This window comes from Diospyros lotus, chromosome 1 (assembly GCF_014633365.1).
Source record: "Diospyros lotus cultivar Yz01 chromosome 1, ASM1463336v1, whole genome shotgun sequence".
Taxonomy (NCBI): Eukaryota; Viridiplantae; Streptophyta; class Magnoliopsida; order Ericales; family Ebenaceae; genus Diospyros; species Diospyros lotus.
The window spans coordinates 35,876,758-35,904,028 of record NC_068338.1 but is presented as its reverse complement, the minus strand read 5'-3'; the positions used below and the strand labels follow the sequence as shown (position 1 = coordinate 35,904,028).

Below are 27,271 nucleotides of genomic sequence, written 5' to 3'. Positions count from 1 at the left end.
TTTTTTAATTTCGAAAGCACAAATCTTTTTCATTTAGTTAATTTGATTTCCATTCTAGAATGGATTTTAACTCCTCCAAAATAAAAAAAGTGATGCTTCCCGGAACTATTTCGAACAAAAAAAATTCTGAAAATATTCATTTTTAATTACCAAATTTCATTTAAAAAAAGAAACGCGTTTTAATTAGACTAATCCGAGCTTAAGAGCTTTCCAGGCCATCTTCATCATCAAAAGAAATTCTCGCCAGCAGCGGTTGTTGAAAATGGACTAAAACAGTAAAAAATAAAGAAAGAAACGTAAAGGTAAAGAATGTTCAAAGGCAGGAAGTGGCATAATCCTGGTAATAAAGCAAATCAGCAAAGCTAAAGAGAAAATTAGGACAAAGCGTACTTCATTATGTGAAGGATTCAATCTGTTAACCTCAAAGCAAAGGATTACGTCTAGAATAGATGTCCTCAAATCCCAAATAAATAAATAAAGACAAAGCGTGACTTAACAAGAACCAAGAACCCAATGAACCATCTCCTCTACAGCATCAAATGAACAATAATTGTCCACTTTGAACAAATGTATTAATTGGCTCTACATACACAAGCATAACAAAACGTCTGAGAAAGCCATCCTTGGGATATGGAAGCAAGCAAAATCTAACTACATCAGAGTCTTGTATTTGTGTAGTAATCTCGCCGTAACAGCAGTTCTAATTGCCATCAAAGATTTGTAAAATAACAAAAAGAACACAATGGCAATGATAGTGAAATGATTTTTGCATTGCGACATTCAACCAACACTAAGCAGAGCCCTCCTCTGGCTTGATTTCTTCAGGATTTTTTGATGGTGGCAAAGGAGATGGAGAGCCCTCTGCTCCCATCTCGGTCCTGAGGTCATTGATGCTCTGCTCCAATTCATTTATCCGGACTCCCATTTCATCGAGTACTATGCAGTTAAGGAAATTTCCTTTGATTCAAGTAGGAAAAGAACAAACAAAAAAATGAAAGAAAGAAAACACTAGCCTTTCACATACAAGTGTGCACGTTTCAAACTCTCAAAATTTTTTAAAATATATATATAGAAAGAGAGAGAGGGAGCAATGAATTTGGAGGATAACCAAATATTAACTCCACCTCAGCTACCTAAGTGTAGGCTGAAATGGGAGCTAGTAATGAACAACAATCACCTTATCCCAATAGGCAGAACCAGCTGCGTGAATTCTAGTTCACCACCCAAACGCTCATTTTATATCTGGAGAACGGAAGGAAAGGGTGTAACTATCAAGTGAAAGTGTATCCAGACCTATTTAAATCCTCAGAAGCAGAATATAGTGGACAACCTCATAAAATTATGAAGGCCTTTGAGGAGCTAATCAGCCGGGATTGAGTAACTGTTTCAAAGAGTTCCACGCTTCTATCAATGTGCCAAAATTGTAATAGTGGAGATCTTGAAATGCTTGACCAGGACGAAAAGAAAATACAACTATAGCAGTGCACTCCACAAAGGGAAAAGATACAAAAAATTTTCATTCACTGTAAAATGTGGCCCAGTTGCAACAGCTTTATTATCTACTAAAGGTGTACACATGAGATTTTTGTGATAACTTTTTTTTATCCAAAATAATAGCAAATAATTATTTAATATAATATTTATATTGGTCTAATGGCAGTTTAATAATACAAAAATAAAGAGATCACAGAGGATTGATTTAGCTATTTCCTACTAACTGAATGTTAAATTTCTATTACATTTTTACCCTTTCCAATAGAGAAAATATATTGCCCAATTATCAAAATTCTGGAATTAAATAAAAGCAAAAGGTTATTTTGAGTAAAGGAAAACTTTGGCGGGGGGCTTCACACACCAAGGTGAGGACAGTCCTATCCTTATATAAGAGTTTAGATAATGCTTATGAGTTCTAAAAATAGAAACTACTATCATTGATGAATCACAACAAAAACAGAATGAAAAGGATATTCTTGGTAACGATGGATTCTGACATTGTCTGGAACCTAGCTTGCTGCACCAAATAAAAAAAAGGACAAACAAATCAATGACTATATCAGTTTCATGTAACAATATAAGATCTGTGCATTACAACTCACCATCTGTTGAAGAAGGTTCTGTACCTGGAAGAAAAAGTTAAGAAACAAGTCAATAATGAAGTTATAGTAACACGAAATAATAAAAAGGAAGAAAGACATTTTAATACCCTTCAACCAGATAGGGGTGTGGGGGAATGTTTTCTTGCACAAAATAATAACAATAAATTACAGTGGACAAGCTTAATTCATCACAAGCTAATATGAATAATCAAGGGCATACACTGACAGAGAACACAAATCTTGAGTTGCATACGTATATTTGCATATGCATTTATTTATATGTATTATGCATCCAAAATAATGGCTTGTAAGAATACCAAAAGGATGTCCAATTATCAGTATGCACTATTGCTACCAAATGTATTACAGCCAAATGGAAGCCACAAAGTCCTGAAACTTCTTATCAGGGGCCAACAAATTCAAGTATGATGTAACTCACAAAAACTGTCATATCAGCAGTGCTTTGCTTTGGATCTTCGGAATCTTGTCCATCCTGCCAGCAAAATCAGTCAGTTACAACTTCATAAGATGCGGTTTGAAACCAAACTACAAAAATACATTAGAAGATAAAGTTTAATGCCAACCAAACAGACAAGTGAGAGAATGGAGAACTTGAACAACCATATCAACTTAAAAAACTTATCAAATCTGTTCTATCCATTCAAAAAAGAAAATTGATATTTTCACCAAAAAGGAAGGTCAAATTAGCTGGCTGAGAGCATGAAATGTCCTTTTTGCACTTGCATGGAATTCTAAGCCAACAATTTGGTGTGTCCCATCAGTGAAAGTATCAATGTCCTTCAGAAAATATGACCAATATTTTGAAGAATTTGAATCTGAAGCTACTCCTGGAAAGCAGGTCAAGTATGCCAAATCCATTGCTTTACAATTTGAAGAAGATATGGACACTATGATAATATAGTAAGATTAGAATATAGCACAGAAAGATTTAAAACATATGGAGTTTCTTACTACATTTAACATGGATGATCCAGTTCACAAGGAATATAACTAGGAATTGTTTGGTTGTCTTTCTCCTAGTTCATCAACAATGATTCACTTAAAGCAATAACATCACACCAAGCCTTTATCCCACTATGTGGGATTCAACTAACACGGAAAAAGATAATTCCTGATTCAGTTGGCGAGTAGGCTTCCAAGTCAAACTCCAGAGGAACAGAGGAGAAAAGTGACAACATAGACTGATGCGTTATGCATAACAAAAATAGTGAATCATTTAATTCCTAGTTTCCCAAATCCCAATAGCAAGATACAAATGTAGCCTCTTTCTGTCTATCATCAGTCTTCAGTGGGTGATGTCAAACTCAGAAGGAGACCTAGTGCACTTGTGGACTTAAGTCTACCATCTCAAAGAGAGGTGCACAAGCATATTTTTATGCTCAACAGAAACTATAGAATTTCTACGATTTAAATATGTATTGCTTGAAGGCAATCACCCAAAGGTGTGTACTTCCAGGTATTTCATTCTGTCTCTTTTTTGCTCAATTATTGGATGACTCAGATCATCCCATGGCATGTGGGTTCTTTTCCTGTTTTATTCTTTTGATCCCCCTTTAGGCATTCTACACAATGCTATTACTTAAAAAAAAAATAATATGTTGAATTATAAGATACAGAAAGAAAGGCAAAAAGTTGTCCTGTGAGACAGTGACACATAATTTTTTAGCTAAATTGTGCCCATCACATAAGGATTAAGGGATCCAAGTCCAACAAACAACTTCAACATACTAACCTAATGCTCAATGTTAGTCTCCTCAATTTCACATTAGCCAAGAGAAAAATGAATTGTCCTACTCAAAGTTACTGAAAAATGTGTTAGAAAGATATATCACACAAAGAATAGAGAGAGGGAAGCATGTGCATAGGATATTACATGCATGTATATTGAGTTCTCTCTCCAAGGCCATAAAGAAGGCTTTATGTAGACATAGAAATATGGATCATTGAAGCCCCAAAAGACAACCAATAAATCTAGAATAAATAGTCCACAGAGGGTGTTATGGTTGAAGCATGAATCATAACAATGCAAAAGAATCAACATAAGAAAGCCTAAAATAATACACACTTTGTAGGTAACGTGAACCAATATGGTCCATTTTGGATTAAGAGATACTAAAAGAGAGAGGTCATTGGCATCAGTTTAGATTTAGAGCCATTCTGTCCTCCAGAACATTCACATGAGAAGGTGCACCAGCTTTAGGACAATAATTACACACCTTACTACTATCAGAACTTTTCTACCTTCTTTTATGTGTACTTTATATGGTTCATCATGTTGTTATTACAATATGTTTTCCATCTGGCCTATAACTACTTTTGTTTAAAAGTTCATTGTAGAAGTTTTCTGCACTTGAGACATTCTTGGTAATAAAAACAGGTATGTAAATTAACCAATTACAACAAGATTGCTGACCATATCAAGACATAAGTAACAATAAAAATCTCATCTAACTGATAGGGTAAAATATGAGATATTGTAACAACAAACTCCATCAAAATTCACATTACTAAATATGCTGTATCACGTGCCCTTTTTTCTTAAATCCAAACTTCGCCCAGAGATCAATATTTGCGGGGAATTTCAGATTCAGCTATCCCAGCCAGCACTTCTTCATAACAAAAAATTTACTGGCGTGCCCTAACCGTTATAGGCCCTTAATTTTCAACTCCACTAACATTGCAAAGCGATAAAAGTTAAGATCCAAAACGAATTGCGTCTACAGTTTAGATTTCCTGAAACGGCGAGCTTTTGTGTAAGCCCTAATGGCAAGAACGACGACGCAGCAAAAGACATCAAACAATCACGAAAATGAAGCGTTCAACAGCAAATTACAGGCATATAACCAAGAGAGATAAAATTCCAAGAACTTGCCATTTTTCGCTGGGTCAGAGGGGGCTCACTCTGCTCTCTGTCTTCCGCTAGTCGGCTACTCCGCTTGCGTGGTTCTGTGTGCAAAATGCAATTAGACACAAACTAGTACAGGCGAGGCGAGTAGCCTGATGCTAAATAAATACGAATTTGTGGACACACTTTTTCCTCTACGGTTTTTTTATTTACAGGTTTGCCATTCCGCAAAGCTTTGAAATGTCGACACTGCCCCTTCCATGGATACTTATTAAAAGTGTCTTATGTTTTTCTGCTTCTTCAGTTGAAAAAATACATACATTGTCACTTATTGGTTGTATATATTAAATATTCTTTTTTCTCTGTCATTATAACCTTAATACTAAAAAAACCATTCTATTTATTGTATTCCCATTTCCAAATTTCGTCCGTCCTTGTCGCATGTGGGCATTTCTGCCATTAGATTCGAGGGCCTTTTGGTCAATTGAAATTTGTAGATCGCCGCCTGTTTGCGTTCAAATTTTGAAATTCAAGTACACAGCTCTCTCTCTCTCTCTCTCTCCCCTTCTGAACATGGGGGGAGTGGGGGGCATCAGCACAAGTCTTCCAAAGTTCAATTGAAAAATAGAAGGAAATGATGAGTACACTTTAATACAAGATTTCAGCAAAGCACAGCCAGCCCTCTTAACAAATTGGCCGGCCCTAATTGTTATCCCAAAAGGGGAGAAGAATAAACTAAACTGAAGCAAAAGATGACGTATAAAGTAAACTTTCAGACAGAAAATCAAGAAGAGAGCATGGAATGGACAGACAGACATCATCTTCTCTTGCTTTTAGTGCCGACTGGTTGTTCGCCTCGGACACAAGGATATTCGGGCGGTGCAGACCAGAGGCCCCATAGTATAATTAAGTGAACCAAAAGCAGCAGCAAGGATGAATAAGTGTTCGAGGGATAGATGTTCCAGCAACATTCCACCATTATAAACAACATTAAGCTGCAGAATGGATGGCACCAAGTCAATCAACTGATGCCATTGGCATGTTAGCAACAGTTGAAGATGATCGGACAAACATACCGTAGTAAGGTGGGGAAAGATGTTTTCCATAGTAGGTATGGCAGACTGTAGAAATACCTGCAGACAGAGAACGGTTTACTGCCTATGAATAATGCCCTTCCTCCTTACCAAGCAAACCAAATAAATAAATAAATAAGGTTCTTTAGGGTTTAGGAATTTGTATGCTGAAGATCCAAGGTTTCGTCAATATATAACTACACTATAGAATCATTTTCAGGGCAATGCCAGGTATGCATTTGTTCAAGTAGCACACAAGAAGCATCCAAGTACTTGGCAAAAAAGAAAAGACATGGATGTGTAAAGAACCACACCAAGAACAAACACACAGAAAGTAAAAGCAAAAAATCAGGTATGCTATGAATAAGATGTGCAGCAGCAACTTCTATTCTAAACAATTTGCACTATCAAATAGATGGTCTGGTCTGCCCTCATCTTACAACCCTAAGGCAGCTCTATTGTAAACCAAAATTCATGCATCCAAACAAGGGTTCTTAAGGCCTAAGAACCCCAGAAACTGCTTTTGCAATTTCAAATGGAAATGTGATATTCCCCGATGCAGAATGGTGATACAACTGAAAGAGCCAGAACAAAACTGATGCCATCCAATGCAAGAGAATCTAACATTCAAATGACCTAAAACTAGCTGTTTTGGTTGAGAATGACAGAAGAAACCAAAGCATATCCAGAGGACATGGTGGACCAGACTATATGAGACCAAGCACTTAACTAACTTGTAAATTGCAACAAAACAATTCTAATGTTAGAACCAGGGGTGCAATCCAATTTTGATTCCTCCCCATCCGCTTTGAGCCTTTAGAGGGGATGATCCAGCTCATGCCTAGAGTGTGGCCCCTGCTGGGTGGGTACGACTTTGCTGCCAGGCAGTTGTTGGATCGATGGTCAAAACACTATGAGCAAGCACCAAAGGAAATCAGTCTCCAAAAGGACACATAACATAAAAGCAGCACATAAATGGGCAAATTTGTGTGTAGATAAATGCTAGGGGAGGAAAAAGCCTAAAAGTTTCCATTGAAACCTACATGCTGTCAGATGATACTAGTTTGGCAAGAGATAGAATAAGTCCACAAGTCCTATTGCACCAAGAATAAAAGAAGAGGCAGATCATTCAGCAAAGCTAATCTTCAACAGTTCTACATATGTAAGGGGTTTACGGGAATGCAACCTAGCGCACATGCTATACAATGATATTACGGAGGCATAATCTGTGGCTAAAGCCACTAATAATCACATATCAGGTTCACAAGAACCAAAAGGAATCTTGTTGAGCAACACTTACCATGAATAGAACTGATAATGCAGTGATCTGGCACATAAAATTCCAATGAAGTTCCCAACAAACATAGTAGTAACAATATCTGAATCAATTATAAATTTCTTAGTCTCCAGTCCAGAGAAGGACATATACAGAAGAATGAAAAGGCACAAGTTTATAAAATAAATGCTAAATTGAGGAAAATGTTGCATCTTATTGAAAGAGAAAAGACAAAAAAAATGGAGATTTATGACTTACGCTCTTCATTTAGAAGCTTCATGTTGGAGGCATGATTATGAACATGCTGAACAGGGAAGGAACTTAAAACGGCAAGTCTGAGCTTCATAGCAACATACTTAGAATGTAAGAAGCTCAAAAGCCCATCTTCATGCCTGCCAAAGATAAAATAAAGAGAATAAAAACTTCAAATAGACTGGAGGACAGTCCTTTTGCTGTACCCCTCTCCCCTGCCCACCTGCTATTCACTCTACCCCTCTATTATTTCAAACTTCTATGTTGCACATGCCACCATTCCATTAAACCAACAATATCAGTGGGTACTCTCTGCAAAGCTCATCCACTTAATCTACTTGTAATTAAACAAACAAATAAATCTATCCAAAAAGCAGAAAGCAACATAGACACGAAAACCAGAGAGAATTTGAACATAGACATTAACAATTGCCTTATAGGAAAAACTATTTTATTATTCCTGCTTAAATTTGAATTTTTTTTGGCAAAAGGGAAGGGGCAGAAGTTTTCATAATCAGAATATCTCACAATTTGCATCTTCCTTTATTTGATTTTTACTGACATGAAAGAAAATAGGGCCTACTTACTTGCACCATCTATAGTGAGCGAACACTGCAAGTAGTATCAGGTGAGTAATTAGCAGAGATATAGCAAACTCCTTTGATACAAAAACTGGTTCAGGAACAAATTTGAAGTTGACAGACCTGATAAATAAAGTAAAAGTCAGTTTATCAATAAACCAGGATGAAGCACACGAAAGGAATAACTAAGACAATATCATTTGCAAATAACATCCAACAAGGCACTTCTTCTTGGACGTGCTTTCTAAGTTAATTGATTATGAGAAATAAGAACAAGCTAAATGCAAATCCTTGACATAACAAATTGTAAATGAAAAAGTTTCATAAGTATCTCCTTCACGAGTCCTAACACATGTTTTTGTTGGACAATACATGTCCGTAATAACCTACATATAAGCAATTCAAATTCATATATTCCCTAACACCTTTCCTAAGACTTCACTGGGAACTCTGTCATAGGTCTTTTCCAGGTCTGTAAAAACATCATATACAAATCTTTTTGTTTATCACTGAACCTTTTCATTAGACATTTCAATAAGTAGATAGCTTTCATTGTTGACCCATCAGACATAAAACCAAATTGATTTTTAAAGACCTTAGTTTTTCTCCTTCACCTTTGCTCAATTCCCTTCTAATAAAGTTTCATAGTATGATTCATTAGATTAATCCCTCTATAATCTTAACAACTTTGAATATCTCATTTATTCTTAAAAATAGATTATAAAGTGCTCTTTCTCCACTTGTCCATGATCCATTTTAATTTAAGGATCCCATTAAATTGTTAAAAAAAAGATGCCCTATTCTCACATGCATTTCCATGCTTCTATCTGAATATTATCTGGACCAATAGCTTTACTATTCTTCATCTTTTTATAGCTTGCTTTTGATTTCTGATTCAAAATAAATTGATAAATGTTCATTTGGATGTTATTTCATTTGCATGTGGGTTTCATGTGGCATTTGGCTTTATTATTATGTTGATTGGCTGGATAAATTGTGGGTCGTTGATCATCATTTTAAAACCCTTGATCCAAGGGCTGCCATCAAAAGCCCCTTTGTATATAAGGCTCCTTGGCATTCCAAGTGATAGAAGGCACACGATCAGAAGCTCATTGCGCGCGCACGCGCGAGAGAGAGAGAGAGAGAGAAGTAGTAGCGGACGAAATCGGAGATCCAACACGACAATCAGGTACTGTCCTTGCATGGTTTTTTCATGGGATTGAGAATGTAAGATGAGTAGACCATTGTATTTGAGAGTGTTGTAATCGTTGGTTCTTTTAGCGTTGTAATCTCTTTATTTGTATCATCTTCTTGGTTTTGATTGTTGGTTTTGATTTCGTTGTAATTGCTGTAAATCTCCGTAAATCCATTATCTATCATTTTAGTATATTGATTAGGGTGAAGCCCTGCCGTGATTAGGATCTGTTTTGGATCTAAACACATATATGTTGTCTCGCGTATTCTGTGTGTGTGTTGTGTTTTTGCGGTTCATTTCATTTTTGTTCTTTTTCATTTTCTTGGATCTTGGTACTGCCGTGAATGTTTGTGTGGATTGATCACAGGTTTAACACTTGCTTTATTTTATTTGGATAAACACATCTATAGAACAACAAATTCCTATCTTTTTTTTAGTTAATTACATGATCCAACATAATACTTGCTTCTCCACCTTCATTGAATAACTTTGAGAAATAATTATTCCAGCTCTCCTTGATCACTCCCTCTTTTACTAGCACCTTTTGATTTTGTCTTTTATGGATTTCACTTGGCTCAAATTCCATTTTTTTTCTTTCTCTTTGTCAAGAACCCAAGGATCCCCAAGGATATAATAGTAATATGTATTATATGCAATTCTCTTTTGGTTGTACTCTTCTGCTATAGCTGTTAGTACCTTCAGTTGTAAAGCCTATAAATAGGCTAGGTTAGTTAGAGAAGAGACAGTTTTGAATGATAATTAATTTCCATTCTTTTCTCTCAGATTCTCTCTCAAGTTCCCTCTCGTTTCCCTCTGGTTTCTCCCTGATCTCTCTCTCTTTCTCTCTGTTTGTCTGCAATTCTCCCTATATCCTTGCTATTATCTCTCTCTTTCTGCTCTAATTCTCCCTATCTTGCTGTTCTATCTTCCCCGATTTCTCCCAAATTCCATTCTAAACCCTAGGTAAATGACACTCTTACTTTAGGCAACCTAAACATAAATATATATATGCATTGTGTCAAGTCAGTGGTACACATTTTGCTGAGCTTTTGATTTCTTCATTAATTGCCTTCTTTTCTACCATTTTAGCCAAAATATATCTCTTCAGGTTTTCCTGTGTTATGGCATATATGTAAAGCCTTGTAGCAAGATCTTCTGGTTTTGATTTTTTCTTGTAGCTCTCCATTCACCACCAAAATATAAATGAGATTCTATAAGATTAACAGGTCTTTTTGCAATTAATACATTTTCATGTGATGACTATATTACAATCAAGGTTTATGTGACTCTTTAAAACAATTGCCCAGCATTACAACGCGGAAGGACTTCAAACAAGAAACTATCCAGCACAATATCCAGGACTTCACCAATATTTTCCTTTGCTTTTATATTTCTTTTCTTGAGTTTTATCATATATAATTTCCAATTGTTTAGAACTATTAGTTAAGTGTTTTAATGGCTTCAAATCATGAGACATTAGACAAGCTACTACTATTTTCACAGCTTAAGATTTCACAAAAGAGGCTTGCTTATAAGAAGAATAAATAAGATGACATGAACAACAATTTTGTAATCTTCCATGAATGATTAATAGTATATTCTAGGAAATAAGGCACAATTTTCCACCATTAAGCTCGGGTCATTCCTTACCAATAATATCCCAAAATCTACCATAAAGTGAAGAATCAAAGATTATTTGCCCATGTCATCCATTAATTAATAAATCAACATGTGCATTTCAGGTTAGCATGATCACAACTTTATGCAACTTTAATCAAGTTCAAGAGTACCAAAAGTGGATGAACACCCGTCCAAGATTGAAGGCTCTTGATATGTATGCAGAAGGATTTGCTAACATAAATGGAAGCCCCAACAGAATCTGCAGAACCATATGCCAATTTTTTTGGAAGATAAATAAGTATCTTGAGAAGAAAACTCTTCCATCACATGCTAATTGCAGTTGAAGTCTGACTCACCTAATCATATGCAGAAAATGGAAATATGTCTGATTATTCTTCCTCACTGTACAATGCTATTATGTTATACGTATTTCATAAAATATTACATGGATTAAAACAAAAATTTTCAACAACAAAAGTTATCCACAAAATGATGAAAGGGCATTAGGTAGCAAAGAAGTGATCCACCCATATAACTCGCACCTAAGGTCAGACTTCATTCATTCATGGATTATGATGCATAACTATACAGAAAGATAAATGTAAGAACAGCACCTGCACGATTGCTGCACCAGCCAAAGCTGAAAACACCCCAGTTATATCCATGGCCTGTACCATGTTTCAGGAATAAAATTGAAGCATTGCTTCAGGAACTCAACACTATACTCCAGATAAAACATTTAATTTAAGTTTATTTCAGAAAACAAAAATAAATTTAATGTACCTTTAACATAAGTAGGAGCAAGGGTGGAGCATAAAGAAGCACATTCATTTTTACTGAGACAGCTCCACTGCAATAACATGACAATGAAACTCAAACCAAACGACTCAGTGTTATCAATATTCAATTGTTCAATTAAAATATCACCTGAAAATAATCAGACCGAGATGCCACTTTTGGTAAAGAAGTAAGGCCAGTGCAGCATGGAAGAGGGCCATGGCAACACAATCATTGAAAAGACGAAGCACAAAGATGGAATGCACTCTTTTTGATAGACAAAGCAGCGAAAGGGCCCACCATGGAAGCTGTAAAGAGTTCAAAAATATACAACACATAAAACACGTGATGCAGTAGAACTAGCAATGAGGAATGGAGCAGTTTCTGATATATGCAAGTAAGAACAAGTTGCACGTTAGAATTCATGCATGCATGCACATCTATTTGCCTTAGAGTTGAGGAATAGATACTATCCTCACAAAGTTCTCATGTCACTCAAACAAGCATGTTAAACTTTGAATTCCATGCTTAGAAAATGGACGTCCACTTAGTCTTCTGCTTGATTTCATTCTCAATCAACATTACATATACAAAATATTAACAGCTAAATTTCACACACAAGCTTAAGACAAGAAAACTCTTAGTTGTCAACCTTGGATATCAGAGAACTGCCAACCTTTGTTTAGCCAAAATACAGTGATAAAACCTATTACTTCAGTTAACACAAGGAATGTTCCATACCACATCAGTCCTCACATAGATGAACAGCACAATTCCGAGGTTTAGCAAGTATAGAATGGCAAACAGAATCTGCACTGACATGAAAAAGTATGAGATATTAATTTTAGTATATTCTTGTGGACAACAGTAAATATCTGATTGCCTATAGAATATAGTCATAAGCCAAAAGTATAACTACACAATCAATATTTTATTGGAACTTGGATTGATCAACCGAATGTGATGGCAACCATGATTCAGTTTTCAACATCAGAGTCGCATCTAAATCATTTCATTCCTTTAACTGGGTTCACATAACTTGATCAAATAAGTCCATCAATGACAGCCTTCCATCCTGAACATGCATGTGATGGAAGGACGACAATGCCAAACTCCATGGTTACTGTAAGTAACAAATATCATATCTTACTAGTCAAAATTCTTGAGACTGGAGCTTAGATTTGCTTTTTAGCACTTTCTAACTTTAGAAGGGTGAAGTAGTCAACATTGCGTAAGGGATCTGTGTTGTAAAATTAATTAACACTCGTGGGAAGGATAAAGTTTAGTCATGAAAATTAAAAAAACACATATACATATAAATAAAATGGAGCATACTACAAATGATAAATGGGCATGCTGATTTTCATACCAGTCATCCAGTAAATTTAAGATATTCAGCATGCTACAAGACGTTGGTGAATTGCTCATCGGTCATGTGTATTCTTTATGCATTCACTGATCAAAATTGAAAATTTTGAGAAACACAATATAATTTCTTGTGAGGGAATAATTCTATACGTTACCTGAGCGGGGTAAACCTGCCCTCCAGTAAGAAACCGTATGGCAGAGTAAATATAGAGAAAGCCAGCTGGGTACACCAGAGGGCCAGTGTCGCCTGCCAAATTACTGTAATTCCTAACCCCTTCAAGAAACCCACGAACCTGCTTGCCAATCAGTAAGATCAAATAAAACGCCACATGAAACATAGTAAAATTGAATTATAGGGGTTTAGGAATCGTACCCACCTGTGACATATAAGCGTCCCAATCAATCTTCGTATCTGAAAATGTTGCAATAAATACATTATGGAAAAAGGAAAAACAATTACAAAGAAAGAAAGAGAGAAGAGGAGGGATTCGGTCTTACAGGGTACATAGGCGATGATTAGGGCGACGAGGAGGGCGTCCATAAAGAGCAATGCGAAAGCGAAGCCCAGTTTTGGGTTTTTGAAGAGTTTGTGAGCGGAGACCGGTGATCTTCTGTGAATGGATTTCTCCCCGGAAGCGGGGGGCTGCCGCGCCATGTCTACTCCGTCGAGAACAGTAGTTACAGATCGGGTCTCGACAGTTCGGAAGCTGTTCAGCGCGGGTGGAAAGTTGGAATTATCGTCCCCCCACTTCCAACCCTCCTCTGTCCAAAACACCGTCGTTTAGCTCAAGTTCGGAAGTATGGTGTGGAACTCCCCCCTTTGCAAGCCCGTTTGTACACTTAGATTTGGGAAATTCTATTTTTAATCCTTTTTTTTTTCTCTACGTAACCTATTTTTAATATTTTTAAAATATCTTGAGATGAAAACTCATATTTTCTATTTATTTAAATCGTTGACGCTCAATCACCTATTATTACTCCTCAAGCGCGTACACTCACTTTTCTCACCTAGCATCGCCACAGTCACTTACTCAAAACTGAATATCGCGCAGCAACTATTATTCAGCATTGCTCAACCCAGTTCTCCTCACCATAGCCAATTAACAATTACAGTCAACGATAGAAGATTATTATACGCAAATGTTTACGCTAGATTTTGACGAAGAAGATAACAAGTATTTATGTTATGGCGAGAAACAACACAAATCGATTGAAAGATAAAGTCTATGAAGTATTTGAAAATTTTTTGCATCTTTGAATTTCTTTTTTATCTAATCACATTGAATCAATTGACGAGGCAGATTGAGTGTCAGGGCAATTTGAGCCCCCTAACCGAAGATTCGAGGGAGTCGATGTGTCCCAGACCGAAGAACTCAGGAGCTTAAGGATCTCTCGAATCCTTGAATTTGGGAGAGTCAATATTTCCCGAATCCAATGATTCAAAGGCTTCTTGAGTCTCCAAATTTAAGGATTCGAGAACTCAAGGATCCCCCGAGTCCTTCGATTCAGGAACTGCATGAGTCCTCGAATCCAAAGATTCGAGACTACTTTAAATTAGTAAGGTCCAAAACTTGTTAAGTATCAATTAAATAAGTGTGTTCTTCTTATATTGGGGGATAACTAGTTCAAATTGGCAAGGTCCTATAACTATTAATTAAATAAGTGTGTTCTTCTTATTTATATATATATTCAATTCTCAGTTCAAACACAAAAAGATGGTTGATTTCTTAATCAACATAAAAATCACTTCACCTGATCAAATATTGTAAATTCCAAACAAATGAGAAACCTAGCCAGTGGGATTCAAATAGCAACAACTATAGCTAGATCGATATAAGACAACAAAAAATTATTAATATTTTTAAAAATTAAAATAATTTCTCAATACTATCAAATAGCATGCATCTATATAATTTATATATAAAAATAACATAATTTATGTCGACGTTCTGATTTGGTCAACGGAGATTTGTTGACCCGTACTCGTATGGTAGACCCGAGAGATGAACAATGAGGTATCTGGTCTGGTTTGCCAAGCCGACCACCCGTCCCTGCAAGATACTCTGAAGCCCAAGTTAGTGAGCAAGTAAGCAAATATATTGGATGTTTTTATGTTAGTCGTAAATAATCCGTACCCTGTCCCTTAAGATGGCTGGTTGATATATATATCAACAAAAAGCTTTATTGCCTGCTCCGTATGTGTAGAGGCGATGGGATGGAGTAGTCGGCGGGGGTGTCCCTGCCGCGACGAGGTATTGACGAGACCCTCATTAATGAGGATGAAATCTGCCATTAATGCGGACGAGAGCTGTCATTAATGAGAATGAGATCTGAAGGGGATGTTTGGAAATCCAGATGCGACTGTAATGATGTTGTTCCCAGAAGGCCAGGATGGGACTGGCATGGGCCGAGATAACGGGCCCAAAGAGTCCAGTCAAGGCTGCCATTGGCTTGCTGGTATGCTACAACACACGCCTCTTCTGTGATGCGAGCTGACGGGCTAAGCCGACGAGCTATGAAGGTCGTTGGGAACTTGCCTAGAGTGTAGCTGGGGGCCGTTTGAATATGCCAAAGAGTTAGAGATGCTACTGGGAGATCGTTTGGCCCCGATGTTTGACCCTAAGCTTCAGCACTATCTGAGCTCGCTTTAACGAGCTCGATTCGATTTATTGGGCCTCGAGCGTTTGGGTCGAATCATCATGTTGAGTCCAGCCTACACAGAGTGGAGCGAGAAATACCCATAACAATTTATAACCAGTTCAATCACATAATTTACATACACTATGGATAAATTAAATGACATAATTTATATACACGACGGATGAATTAAAAAAATAAGATTAATTAAAAAATAAAAAATATCCTTCGGGGGCGCCTTGAATCCCCGAATCTCGAGATCCAAGGCTTGGGGGATGCCCCGAACACTGGGGTTCAAGTAATTTGGGGTTCCCCAAACCTCGAGGGTTAGGGGCATCCCCCAAGCCTCGAATCCTGAGATTTGAGGGTTCAAGGCATCCCGAACCTCAGGGTTTGGGGCTTTGGGGAATGTCCTGAACTTTGAGGTTCGAGCGATTTGGGATTCCCCTAACCTCAAGGTTTGGGGGATGCCCCGAATTCTAGGGTTCGGACGATTTTTGTTTCCCAAACCCCGAGATTTGAGGTATCTCTCAACCCCCGAACCTCAAGATTCAAGACACCTCGAATCTATGAATTGAGGAAAAATTAATTCTCCTGAACCATGGGTTCAAGGAAAATCAATGGGTGCAAGAATATGTAATAGTTTATAATATATTATATATTATAATATATATATAATAGTTTATATAATATAATTATAAACTATAATATATGTATGTATATATAATAAAATTTTAGTTTTCTCATAAAATATGTATGTATAGTTTTCTCATAAAATATTGTTACAAATGCAACAATATTTTATGAGAATGGCTTCATATTATTATATTATATATATATTGTGTTTCTCTCGAATTCATTATTTTGAAAAAAATCATTTTTCCCGAATTCATGAGTTTAGGAGAATTACATTTTTTCCGAAGTCATGGATTCGGGTCATGGATTCGGGTGCTTTCAAAGCCCCCGAATCTTAAAGTTTGGGTGTGATGATAAGCAACCACATTCGTCGCAACCATCAGTGGGAGCGACATGGTCGTCAGTGAGAACTTTGTGATGATGGGTGATCACAAGTGAGGGACTCCAACGAACAAGGCAGGTGAGGCAAGTGACTCTGGCGACAACAAGAAGACAATGGTTTGAAGAGGGTTTGATCTAAGAAGTGGTCTAAAGAGGGTTTGTTGCGCGTAAGGGTGACTTTTGAGGAATAGGTGCTTAGAGGGTATGTTTGGGGTTACAAAAAGTAATCACTCTGATTGTAAATAGTAAAAATTAAAATTTTACTTATATTGATTACGGAGAGCAAAAATTATGGCTGTAAATATAATTTCTCTTAGGATTTTTAAAGGTGAGTTTGAATGACTATTTTACTTTTTTTTTTTCCTTCCAAATATTATTTTATTCTTTTTTATCTTCTCTTCATTTTGGTCTAGTAATTGCCTCTCACCACCTTCCTCTTGTCATTTCCGTCATTGCATTCTCCAGTAATTGACTCACCTTTTGCCGATATATCATGTTTCATTCCATAAAAATAAAACTCGATAGATTTCATCTATAAACCCACCAACCCACCTAAAGGGACTCGCCTTTTGCTGATATATCATGTTTTGTTCCATAAAAATAAAACTCGATAGATTTCATCTATAAACCCACCAAAAGGAAAAACCCTCTGCCCAGAAATCGAAACTTCATCCATCCCATCATAATTTTTTAAATAAATTTTGAGTATGGGATTAAATTATAATATGATTGAAAATTTAATAATTGTTATAAAATAAAATAAATTCAAGAACTAATTTGTTATAAAACATAAAATTCAACCACTAGCAATATTATTTACTCATGAATTATAAAATTTATTATTCATGTATAGACATATGTAATGAAACTTAGTTTCAATTTCAATTAATAATCAAGTTCGTGTTTAATAACAAATCCGACTGCAAATCCATTGATAGATCTAAAGTTGGCAAATTGTCTTTAAAATTGCAAGCTTGTAATTTAAACTTGGTGCGTTGTTATTATTCAACTTAAAAAAATAAAATCAAATCATCTGTAAGTAAAAACTTAGACAGAGTTCAATATTTAAACTTTCAAAACAATAGCATTTTACTCATAAAGCTATATATATATATATTTACATTAGTTGAAAACAATAAAGCACAAACTTTTCTTTCATAGTGGACATTTAACCAATCACAGATTTGAAACCTCAATCAAGTAAATTGAATCCTGACTAAAGACGGGGCCTAGTATTGGGCGGCGGGCGGGCTCCACTGTCGACACAAGAAGTAGAGATGGCAATGAGTAAGAGACTAATCAGTGACAAATACTCTAAATGTAAAATTCATTCAAGGTCAAACTTGATAATATCTAATATTATCATTTGATCAAATCAGGTGATTGTACATTTGTGTGACTATGAATTCGATTGATCTGATGATGAAGATGAAGATGAATCCCTCAAAAACAATCCCTCAATACTACATATACTAAAACCACAGGGACGAGCCAAAACATGAAAAGAGTGAAGATGAAGCAAACAAGACTATTTGAATGCCCGCCCGTCTTACTCATTCTCGTTGTGGCAAAGCTTTCTCAGAGTTATGGAGGTTCTCTGTTTCTGATCAATATCTTTCCCCTCCCATTTCTGGAAACCTGGCTTGCGATTTATCTCGTGCTTCCACAGGTAGCGGGCTTCTCCCCACATCAAGACTAGAGATCCCGGGCTCAAGTACACGGGGATATTCGTGGATGTTTCTGATTCATTTACATTGCAACTGCTATCTTCACTTTCAGCCCGGGAGAAGTGCATCACGCAAGATGACTCTAGCGAGACAATGGCAATTCCATCGTCAAAGCGCAAAAGGTCAACGTGTGAACAAATTCCCTGCACAGAAGCCACAAACCGGGATTGTCATCTCAATCATCAGCATACAGATAGTTAACTGTCATGAAACAGAAATTTATTATGATTGATTCTGGAAAGACACGAAAGGTGTAGTCAGCTACATACAATCATCTCTACCTATGGCCTTAAGCAATTTCATTTGTGTCGGCTAAAAATCATGTCTCACCTCACCTGGTTGGTATACATTTACAATTAGTTGGTCGAACAAAGGCTCTCTCCAAAGTAGATTTGATGGGAAAATGGAAACTTCTTTATCTTCATCGTAAGCCATTATGTCCACATATTCAGAAGCATCCTCACTAAAATGCACCACCTCACGAATTAAATTAACGAGTTCAATTGCCCATTTGGGAAGGTCTCCAAATCTCATAGCCTGCACTTGAAAGAAATACACGTTGAAAGCTTCGGTGTAGAAACACATGAAAGACTTAACTTGAGAATAGCCAGATCTGGCATGGTTACAGTGTGACTAATCTTGATGTGTATCATACAACTAACATAAAACAATGCCCCATGTAATGTAGAGTCGAACATGCAGTTCAATCTTTAACCACAATTTGGAAGGACAACTGACTGTTTAAATGAGAAATCAAATTCACAATTTCCATCCTCATCTACCACACTGCTCTTACGATAAAATACATACAATTTTAAGAGGAAATATAACAGAATAAATCAGAATCTACTTACTGTATAATATCTAAAAGAACTAAAACCAAGAATCTGCTGCCACATCTAATCCACCCTAAACTAGGTGGCAAAAGAAAGGAATGGGTGAAAACACAATAAGAAAAAAAAAAAGCTGAAAATTCCTCCAGTGATGGTTACTTTTTTGTAGAGCAGCCTCGTTAAAACTTCCAGATTGCAGTTTCATTAATCCCAAATAAGGCTACAAGCTCATACTTGAAGAAAGTATTCATATTCCAATAGTATTCAAGGAGAAATCACAATAAAGTATGAAAGGCCCTTTACTGTTGGGGTGAACTACCTAACAAACATGGATCGGAATTCTAAATGATTAGAAATAAATTTTATCAATCCAACACAATCCAAAAATCACAAGAAGCAAGCCCCTTTAACAGTAACATCCCATGGTTAACTCCTATTTGATGACTAATTTCATTATTTTGATCTTTAACTCCAATACTCTTGTGATTAACTTCCAATATGAAACTGGCATAGAGTTGATGCATCAAGATAAAACCAATTCAAAACGCATACTGATAGGCAAGGAAATGGGAGCAGGAAACATTAGATATTAGGTTTAGGATAATGCCAGTCAAACCTGGTTGTGAGAGGGTGCAGTGAACCATCCTTCTGCACTCCAAGAGAATGATGATTTACAGTAAGAATTTAAGTAATCACCAAAGAAAAAAATTGTGAAAAAATAATTATTCTACGTATGAGCAAACATCGAGTACCGTTGTGAATCGCAGCGAGCAGTGACGATTGCCGGTGAGGAGATAAAAAGTCTCTGCAAAGAGATAAGCCCTTGATTTCACTGATTCGTTCCCAACTAGGGTTTTTCTCAAAGATTGACTCGTGAGCGCCGTTGTTCGGATCTTGCGAGGGGATTTCTCGTTTTTGCAAATCGTCGTCGTCTTCGCTGTCGGATGATTCGCCAAACGCGTCCCTGAGAAGATCTCTGTGATCCTCCATTTCCCTGCCCAATTGTTCCGGCGCCGATCAGGGCCGCTGTTCAGCTGCTGCTTTTCTTTTTCGGCGAAGCCAAATAAAAGAAACCGATTTTGATTCCGAGTTCAATTTAGTCATTTAGTCTCGACAAAATTAAATACGTTATTACATATATTTAAATTTAAAATAAAATTTAATTATTATATCTAAAAAATATTAAATAAACCATTATATTTTTAAATTTAATGTCACATTAATTATTATAATAAGTATTTTTTAACAATAGTCTAATTCTATAAACAATATTAATTCACTATTTTAAAATATATTTTTGTTCTCTTAAACTATTATTATATTTGTTGATTACCCTTAATTAAAGTTTAGTGCAAAACTCATACGTCACCTGCAATATATAAACAGAATTTTCCAACTTTTTTTGTCCCTTTCTTTCACCACTACTAAAATAACAAACAAAACCCTAATTAATTACTAAAATAAAATACACGAGCAAAGGGAATCAACTGGCAGCCCACAGCTTCACAAAAGCCGATACCCCAGCCCATCGCCATCGGTACGGAAAAGCCCATCGTCCAGATAAGAAGCGAAAGGGGCCCACTAATATAAAGAAGATAATATATTCTTATTAAAATATCATCGCACTAATTGTGGACCATGTTGAGTGAAGATTTGGGTTGGACCCGCATGCCTAGTAAACTGCACCTCAGGTTGGTTTCCTTGACCCAAAGTTTTAATTTTTTGAAAATTTAAAACTATTTTTTTGTTTAATAATAAAGTAAAAATGTGAAAATAAACAAGTTATAATATAGTATACATATGAACTTATAGTAACACTACAATTCATATCTTAAAATAATCTAATGTGCTAAATTACATTTTTTAACATATTTCACTTAATTTTGTGAAATTGTAGAGATAAACTTTAAAAGGTAGTTTGGTGCAATTTTTTAGCATTATATGTAGTGAATATAACTTCTTAAGTTTATATTAAAACTATATGATATCTTCAAAATTTACATTTAAACTAGTGCTCTTATTTTCTTTAATATATATATTATTTATTTTTTTCTTTTATCTTATTTTATTTTTCTATTCTCTCGCATAACTACTCTATTCGTTATTAGCTCTTGTTCTCTTTTTATTCATCATTATTTACTAGGTTTCTAATATTTTTTTTTAGCACTAATTAACACCATTTCTTATTTCGTTACAATTGACCATCTTTTACTGTCAAACGTTATAATTTTTATCTTATTTATCCTCTATTAAGTTTTAAATTGATAAATTTCTATCTTTGTATGTTTTGAATTCAAAGAATTTAAATGACTTTAATACTAAACTCATTGCCAATCACATGTTTGTGTTTTTTTTTTTTATGATAGAATGAGATAATAGTATTTTAAAATTTTTCATAAAACTTAAAAGGAGATGGGTGTTATTTTAAAAAATATAATGATACTCGATGTAATTTAGACAAATTTTAAGGTGATATGTGAAATTTAACATAATTTAGAATTAAAATTTAGATAAATTAGGCTATTAGTTATTCAAGTGTACTCTGTAATAAATTAATTATTATATTTTATGATTAAGTAAAAAATCGAAAAATTAAATGTTAGTAAAAAAATAAAAAAAATCAATCATTATGATTATAAAAATTAAAATATATTAACTTGATTGAATTAAGAGAAAATGTTATTTGCCAATTGCAAATTTATAAAAATCACGAGTGAGAGACAGAGAGAGTTGAAAGCTCCTGTCAGTCTATTCATTCCATCCATCTAAATGAAATATGATCAGAGAGGGTAAAAATTTGATTTATTCAAACTATTCCAATTACACTAATTGAATTTGTCAATTCAATTTAATTTTTTTATTATATTGGTTCAATTAAATTAATTTTAAAATGACAATAATTAATTTAATTTTCTTATATTTTGTTACGAGTATTTTTCGCTCTATTCTTTATGAGCTGGGCTTAACCTAGCAGATCGGCTCAATCGCATGAAGCTCAATAGACCCTGAACTGAGTTCATTGAAACGAGCTTGCACATTGTTAGAGCTCGAGCTCAGATCATATAACCAAGTGAGCTTTATATGAGTGAGCTCCCAACTATACTTTGAGCGAGCTCCCAACAACTCTTGTAGTTCCCTAGCCTAACCAATCATTGTATCATGGGAATGTCATATGCTAGAAAATGTTAATAGGCTAGGAGTCCTCCCAGCTGGGCCAACCTAACCCCGTTTTCTTTACCCATTTGATCAGTCCATGTCAGTTCCATCCTAGATTCTCGCAACAACATCATTACAGTCATGGCTGAATTTTTGCACGTTCACCTTAGATCTTTTATTCATTAATGACGGATTTCATCCATATTAATGAGGGTCCTGTCGGCACCTTACTGCTGCATTGGCATTTTCGTCGATCCCGAATATTTTGCTCCATCACCTACAGACGTACAACATATGCAAGAGGACATCCACTCTCCCATATATCAACCAACTCTTCTGAAAGCCCTGGTACGTTTTTTCTACCAACTGGCTGATACCTTGCATTTTGCTTACTCGCTTACTTATTTGAGTTTCGGAATACTTTGCAGGGGTCGATCGGCTGGTGGACCAACAAACCGAACTAGACAATTCCCATTTTTCTCCTTCTCGGATTCATTACGTCAGTGCGGACCAACGAATCATAATCGATTAATTCCAAACGTTGACATATTCTAATAAGTTCAATTTAATTTTTTAATTATCAATTAATTGTGCTATCTAGGTTCGATTTAATTTTATTTATTAATTTAATTTAATTAATTAATAGATTTCCACGGATTCGCTTATCAAATCAACTCTTTGCACCCCTAAATAGGATGAGACGAGGTTTGGTATTTAAATATAAAAAATAAATATTTAAATAACATTTTAGTATATATAATATATATCTCTTCGTTTCCTCGACGAGATGCTTCTGGAAATCTATTTGGCCTTTCTCTGAACAGGTCGAGTTAATCTAACCGTCCTGGAGTTAAAACTTGGCCCCCGAGCAGCTGCTGCCGGTCTTCAAATGTTGACGCGTTGGATGAATCGTCCGTCCTAGCGCGCGCCACGTGGCGAGGCATTGAATGCTGCCCTAGACCTCGCGCGATCGCTTTTACATCTAAAAGAGGGAATTCGTTGCACCGCTTCCAGTTCCATTCCCACCTACAAACCCATTCAGTTACATCCTTCATTCTCTCTTTCTTTGTTTTATCAATTCCCCAACTCACGGGTTCTCGCGCCGCGAGGGTTTTGCAGGGTTCAGAAATGGCGGAATCTTCTGAGGCCAACCAGCCCACGGAGACGGTGAGCTTATTTACCGCCACCGCCACCGCCACTACCACCATCATCATCATATTAGATCATTCTTGATTATTTGATTTCTAGGGTTTATGATTACTCAATACTCTTAGAAATTCAATTTTGGACCTCCTTTAGATTCATTTATTTCGAATCTCTTCTTCTGAATTAGTAGGCTTAGGTACAGTACGGATCATGGATCTTGGTCTCTGATATTGTTTTCTTGAATAGAGTTGTGATTACCGCTGATTTTTTTATCATCGATTCTTGATTGAAGGTTGAGGATAACAGGAAAATGGTTAAACATCTTGATTTCGTCCAAGTCGCAGCGATTTACATCGTGGTTTGCATCTCAAGCCTGTACGAGTACGCCAGGGAGAACTCCGGCCCGCTCAAACCAGGCGTCCAGACCGTCGAGGCCACCGTCAAAACCGTCATCAGCCCGGTCTACGAGAAATTCCACGACGTCCCTTTCGAGCTGCTCAAGTTCGTTGATCGGAAGGTAAAGATTTCTAAACTCCAAGCACTTTCCAATCGAGAATTCTGACTAAGTTGTCAGGTCATCACATCACGTGACTGGCAGGTGGACGAGTCGATTAACGAATTGGACCGCCACACGCCGTCGCTGCTGAAGCAGGCTTTGAACCAAGCGGTGTCGGCGGCCCGAGCCGTGGCGTCGGAGGTCCAGCGGGTCGGCTTGGTGGAAGCAGCATCGAACCTAACCAAGAAAGTGTACACAGAGTACGAGCCCACGGCTAAAGAACTCTACACCAAGTTCGAGCCGGTGGCTGAGCAGAAAGCGGTGTCGGCGTGGCGGTCCCTGAACAAGATTCCCCTGTTCCCTCAGCTAGCCGGAATTATGGTCCCGACCGCCGTCTACTGGACGGAGAAATACAACCAATCGGTGGTCTACACGGCGGACAGGGGGTACCCGGTGGCGGGATATCTGCCATTGGTGCCGATAGAGAGGATCGCTAAGATCTTTGAGGAGGCTGAGCACGGACCATCTGTGTCAACGAGGGGAGAAGCTGTGGCGCAGTGATGGGATTTGCTTGTGTTTGTGGGGTTGTGATAGATTGGGGAAGCCATGGATATTTTGCTTTTGTATGTGTTTTGGAAGTTTGGTAGATCGATAAACAAAGCGATGTAAACTTTCAAATTAAGTAAATGGGTGCGAATGTTATATTTCTTGCTTGTGTTGGTTTTGAGTCAGACCTGAATGATGATGATGATGCAAAGGGAGATGATTGGGAACAGTGACAGAGGAGTTCATGAGGGAATCCTTGCAATGAAGAAGAAACGATGAGTATCAACCCATTGAGGAACCAAAAAAAAATATATATATTTGACATTTGTATTTATACACTGTGATCTGTGATCGTATTCAAATTTATTAAGCGGCCGAATTGAGAGAAAAGTCGCTTGTCCTTGGGATTAGTCGGGCGAACTCAGAATTGGGTTATAAAATATATATATATATACATATATATTTGACTTATAGGTTGTACATGATTAATTTGTATTTAAAAAAATAATATTTTTACTTAAAAGAGAGTTTTTCTTTAAGAAGATAGGATTAAATTGTCAGTGTTGTATGTTATGTCAAGACAAAGAATGAATCCTTATCCTGGTAGACTATTAATTATGGTAAATAAATATATATACCATAGAAAATATTTCTGTGTAATATATATATATTCGTAATACAAATTTTAATTAAATAAAATATTGTTTATTATTATTACAAAGCATAAATTATTAATCCTTTACAAACATGCAATGTAATTATCATGCAATAAAATAGTTGTATACTATAAATCGTAATATTAACGTAACACGTTTTTTAATATAGTAAAGACATTATTGATATATATTTACTATAGTAGCGCGCATTTTTATGATGATAGCTTTGGACCCAATTTCATGAAAATTTGCCAATCCAAACCAAGTTCCCAAACAAGCAAAGGATGATGATAATAATAATTAAGACATGGCAGTGATTCTTCTGACATCGGGCAAAGGATAGAAGTAAGAACCATGGTCGGGGTAGAAATGCATATAATAATAATAATAATTAAATACTTGGATTGCAACTGAATGAAGCCTGCAGCTTCTTCTTGTGCAACCTAGCACCTCAACTGAACTGAATATATAAACACTAATAAGACACACCACGCAATACTGAAACCAAACAGCCAACAAATGAAATAAAGAAGCCGTCCCAGAAGCCTTATAATAGGGCCGACCCCTAGTCCTACTACATGAATGCACAGCACTAGAAACAAAGGCAGAGAAATTAAGTCTGCAAGGAGAAACAAGCATTTATAGATGTGATTAACTCTCCCACAATGTTGCAATTAAGATCAAACCAGAAGAACATTTTCATCTCTCTTCGGAATGCTTCAATCTATAACCCATTTCTTTCAGTTGAGAGAGAGAGAGAGAGAGAGAGAGAGAGCGCTTTATAGAAGTGGGAAAAGAACTCCAATTTCTTTCTTCCCAAGCGTAGGAATGCTGTGAAGTATGGAAATGGGAAAAACGGTCCAAAATGTTTTTTCGAGCCGTTTATGTAATTTTTTAAAAAATATGAGCCATTTCAGAATTTTGCAAAATTGGTTGAAAACGTGTTTTCGCGCATGATTTGATGAACCCTAAAAAATTGATCTACCTCTTTCCTTTTTCCTTTCTTCTTCTTCTAGTTCGATCGCACTCGCCCTCTCCACCATCAGCTTCTAGTCTGATTACTTTGTTGCCCTCCGTCGTCTACTTCTAGAGCCTTTCGCTTCAGTTCTCCCTCGATTTCAGTCACTCTTGCCATTTGTTTCCAGAGCCTCTTGCTTCATCACCCTTGTCGTCGTCTTCTCCGGTGTTCCCTGGCCGCCGATCGTCCCTTCCATTTTGTAAGTAACCCTCTCGCCTTCCCAACTTCATCTGTAGAATTTTGTATGTGTTTTTTTGTGACTATTGGCAAGGTTGGAGTTAGCCTTCACCTTTTTGAGCCCATATAGTTGTGAAACTTCTTTGATAATTAAAAGACACTGATAGTTATTTGTTGATCTTCTGACATATTTTGACCATGAGCACACCCATTCATTATTATGGTGTTTTTACCCCATTATAGACAAGTGGGACTTTCTACATTGAAAGTAAAAAATACCTTGTGATTTTGAAATCGGATTTGGATTATGTCACCTTATAGTTATTGATTAATTCAATTGTATTAAATACAAGGTGTTGATACTAAAGTATAGGTTTTGAACTCAAAATGATTACATTTGAGCAATCATAAATACCAAATACCCAATATGTTTTGTTGAGTGATAATACAAAGGGTAGATCATTTTTTATTTTACTCATAAATGTAAAACTATCAGCAATAGCTTAGTGAGATACTTGAACGAGGATTAAAGATTTCAAATTTAAGTGTTCTTTCCAAGCCAACAATCTGTATGGGTTCTAGTGTTGGTCCATTGTTGTTTGAATTAATATGATCTTTTTTTTTTATTGCTAATGCATTATACTACAATTCTACGCTTCGAAAAATCTGTTGGTATTTTCTATCTCTAATTCCTTGCTTTTCCATGTATTTATGATTTATTATATCAAAATTTGCTTATTACATAGATTATAAATTTG

At 36.2% G+C, this 27,271-nt stretch overlaps 4 protein-coding genes across 5 annotated transcripts; 1 reads left to right on the top strand and 3 right to left on the bottom strand.

The window, feature by feature from the left end:
* Window positions 1-492: 492 nt before the first annotated feature.
* Window positions 493-5,127, bottom strand: LOC127807232 (heat shock factor-binding protein-like). Its single transcript, XM_052344915.1, has 5 exons — window positions 4,990-5,127; window positions 2,536-2,589; window positions 2,097-2,120; window positions 1,969-2,011; window positions 493-933 (listed from the first exon to the last, which is right to left on the bottom strand). Exons 1-5 carry the CDS (start codon window positions 4,990-4,992, stop codon window positions 791-793), a joined length of 267 nt encoding a protein of 88 aa, XP_052200875.1. The 5' UTR covers window positions 4,993-5,127; the 3' UTR covers window positions 493-790.
* Window positions 5,128-5,587: 460 nt separating this feature from the next.
* On the bottom strand, window positions 5,588-13,894 carry LOC127807215 (dol-P-Man:Man(5)GlcNAc(2)-PP-Dol alpha-1,3-mannosyltransferase). Of its 2 annotated transcripts, none has more exons than XM_052344896.1 (13): window positions 13,603-13,894; window positions 13,482-13,516; window positions 13,260-13,397; window positions 12,478-12,546; window positions 11,887-12,044; window positions 11,743-11,809; window positions 11,574-11,627; window positions 11,130-11,218; window positions 8,151-8,267; window positions 7,570-7,703; window positions 7,336-7,414; window positions 6,039-6,095; window positions 5,588-5,957 (listed from the first exon to the last, which is right to left on the bottom strand). In XM_052344896.1, exons 1-13 carry the CDS (start codon window positions 13,757-13,759, stop codon window positions 5,780-5,782), a joined length of 1,332 nt encoding a protein of 443 aa, XP_052200856.1. In that variant the 5' UTR covers window positions 13,760-13,894; the 3' UTR covers window positions 5,588-5,779. The 2 variants fall into 2 exon arrangements, with proteins under 2 accessions (XP_052200856.1, XP_052200864.1); XM_052344904.1 differs by having other exon boundaries at window positions 13,478-13,516; window positions 13,603-13,752.
* A 4,194-nt stretch (window positions 13,895-18,088) lies between these two features.
* On the bottom strand, window positions 18,089-20,413 carry LOC127803462 (uncharacterized). The gene is made up of 4 exons (XM_052339740.1): window positions 20,071-20,413; window positions 19,935-19,966; window positions 18,816-19,022; window positions 18,089-18,628 (listed from the first exon to the last, which is right to left on the bottom strand). The coding sequence occupies exons 1-4, from the start codon at window positions 20,306-20,308 to the stop codon at window positions 18,308-18,310; spliced, it is 798 nt and encodes a 265-aa protein (XP_052195700.1). The 5' UTR covers window positions 20,309-20,413; the 3' UTR covers window positions 18,089-18,307.
* A 2,971-nt stretch (window positions 20,414-23,384) lies between these two features.
* LOC127795103 (stress-related protein) lies at window positions 23,385-24,829 on the top strand. Its single transcript, XM_052326560.1, has 3 exons — window positions 23,385-23,641; window positions 23,913-24,137; window positions 24,219-24,829. Exons 1-3 carry the CDS (start codon window positions 23,603-23,605, stop codon window positions 24,675-24,677), a joined length of 723 nt encoding a protein of 240 aa, XP_052182520.1. The 5' UTR covers window positions 23,385-23,602; the 3' UTR covers window positions 24,678-24,829.
* The last annotated feature ends 2,442 nt before the right edge of the window (window positions 24,830-27,271 follow it).

Bases quoted from the DNA above. Each gene is read 5' to 3' on its own strand.
- LOC127795103 (XM_052326560.1), top strand. From the start codon at position 23,603: ATGGCGGAATCTTCTGAGGCCAACCAGCCCACGGAGACG. The intron at 23,642-23,912 runs GTGAGCTTATTT...TCTTGATTGAAG, and splicing joins CCAACCAGCCCACGGAGACG to GTTGAGGATAACAGGAAAAT. The intron at 24,138-24,218 runs GTAAAGATTTCT...CGTGACTGGCAG, and splicing joins TCAAGTTCGTTGATCGGAAG to GTGGACGAGTCGATTAACGA.
- LOC127807232 (XM_052344915.1), bottom strand. The intron at 2,121-2,535 runs GTGAGTTACATC...TTTTTCTTCCAG, and splicing joins CTGCTGATATGACAGTTTTT to GTACAGAACCTTCTTCAACA. The intron at 934-1,968 runs ATATCCTTTTCA...ACTGCATAGTAC, and splicing joins AGAATCCATCGTTACCAAGA to TCGATGAAATGGGAGTCCGG.
- LOC127807215 (XM_052344896.1), bottom strand. From the start codon at position 13,759: ATGGCGCGGCAGCCCCCCGCTTCCGGGGAGAAATCCATTCACAGAAGA. The intron at 7,704-8,150 runs GTAAGTAGGCCC...TATCTTTGGCAG, and splicing joins GCTCACTATAGATGGTGCAA to GCATGAAGATGGGCTTTTGA. The intron at 5,958-6,038 runs GTATGTTTGTCC...TCCATTCTGCAG, and splicing joins TCTTTCCCCACCTTACTACG to CTTAATGTTGTTTATAATGG.
- LOC127803462 (XM_052339740.1), bottom strand. From the start codon at position 20,308: ATGGAGGATCACAGAGATCTTCTCAGGGACGCGTTTGGCGAATCATCC. The intron at 19,967-20,070 runs GTACTCGATGTT...CTTGGAGTGCAG, and splicing joins GCTCGCTGCGATTCACAACG to AAGGATGGTTCACTGCACCC. The intron at 18,629-18,815 runs GTGAGACATGAT...GCTTCTGTGCAG, and splicing joins ATGTATACCAACCAGGTGAG to GGAATTTGTTCACACGTTGA.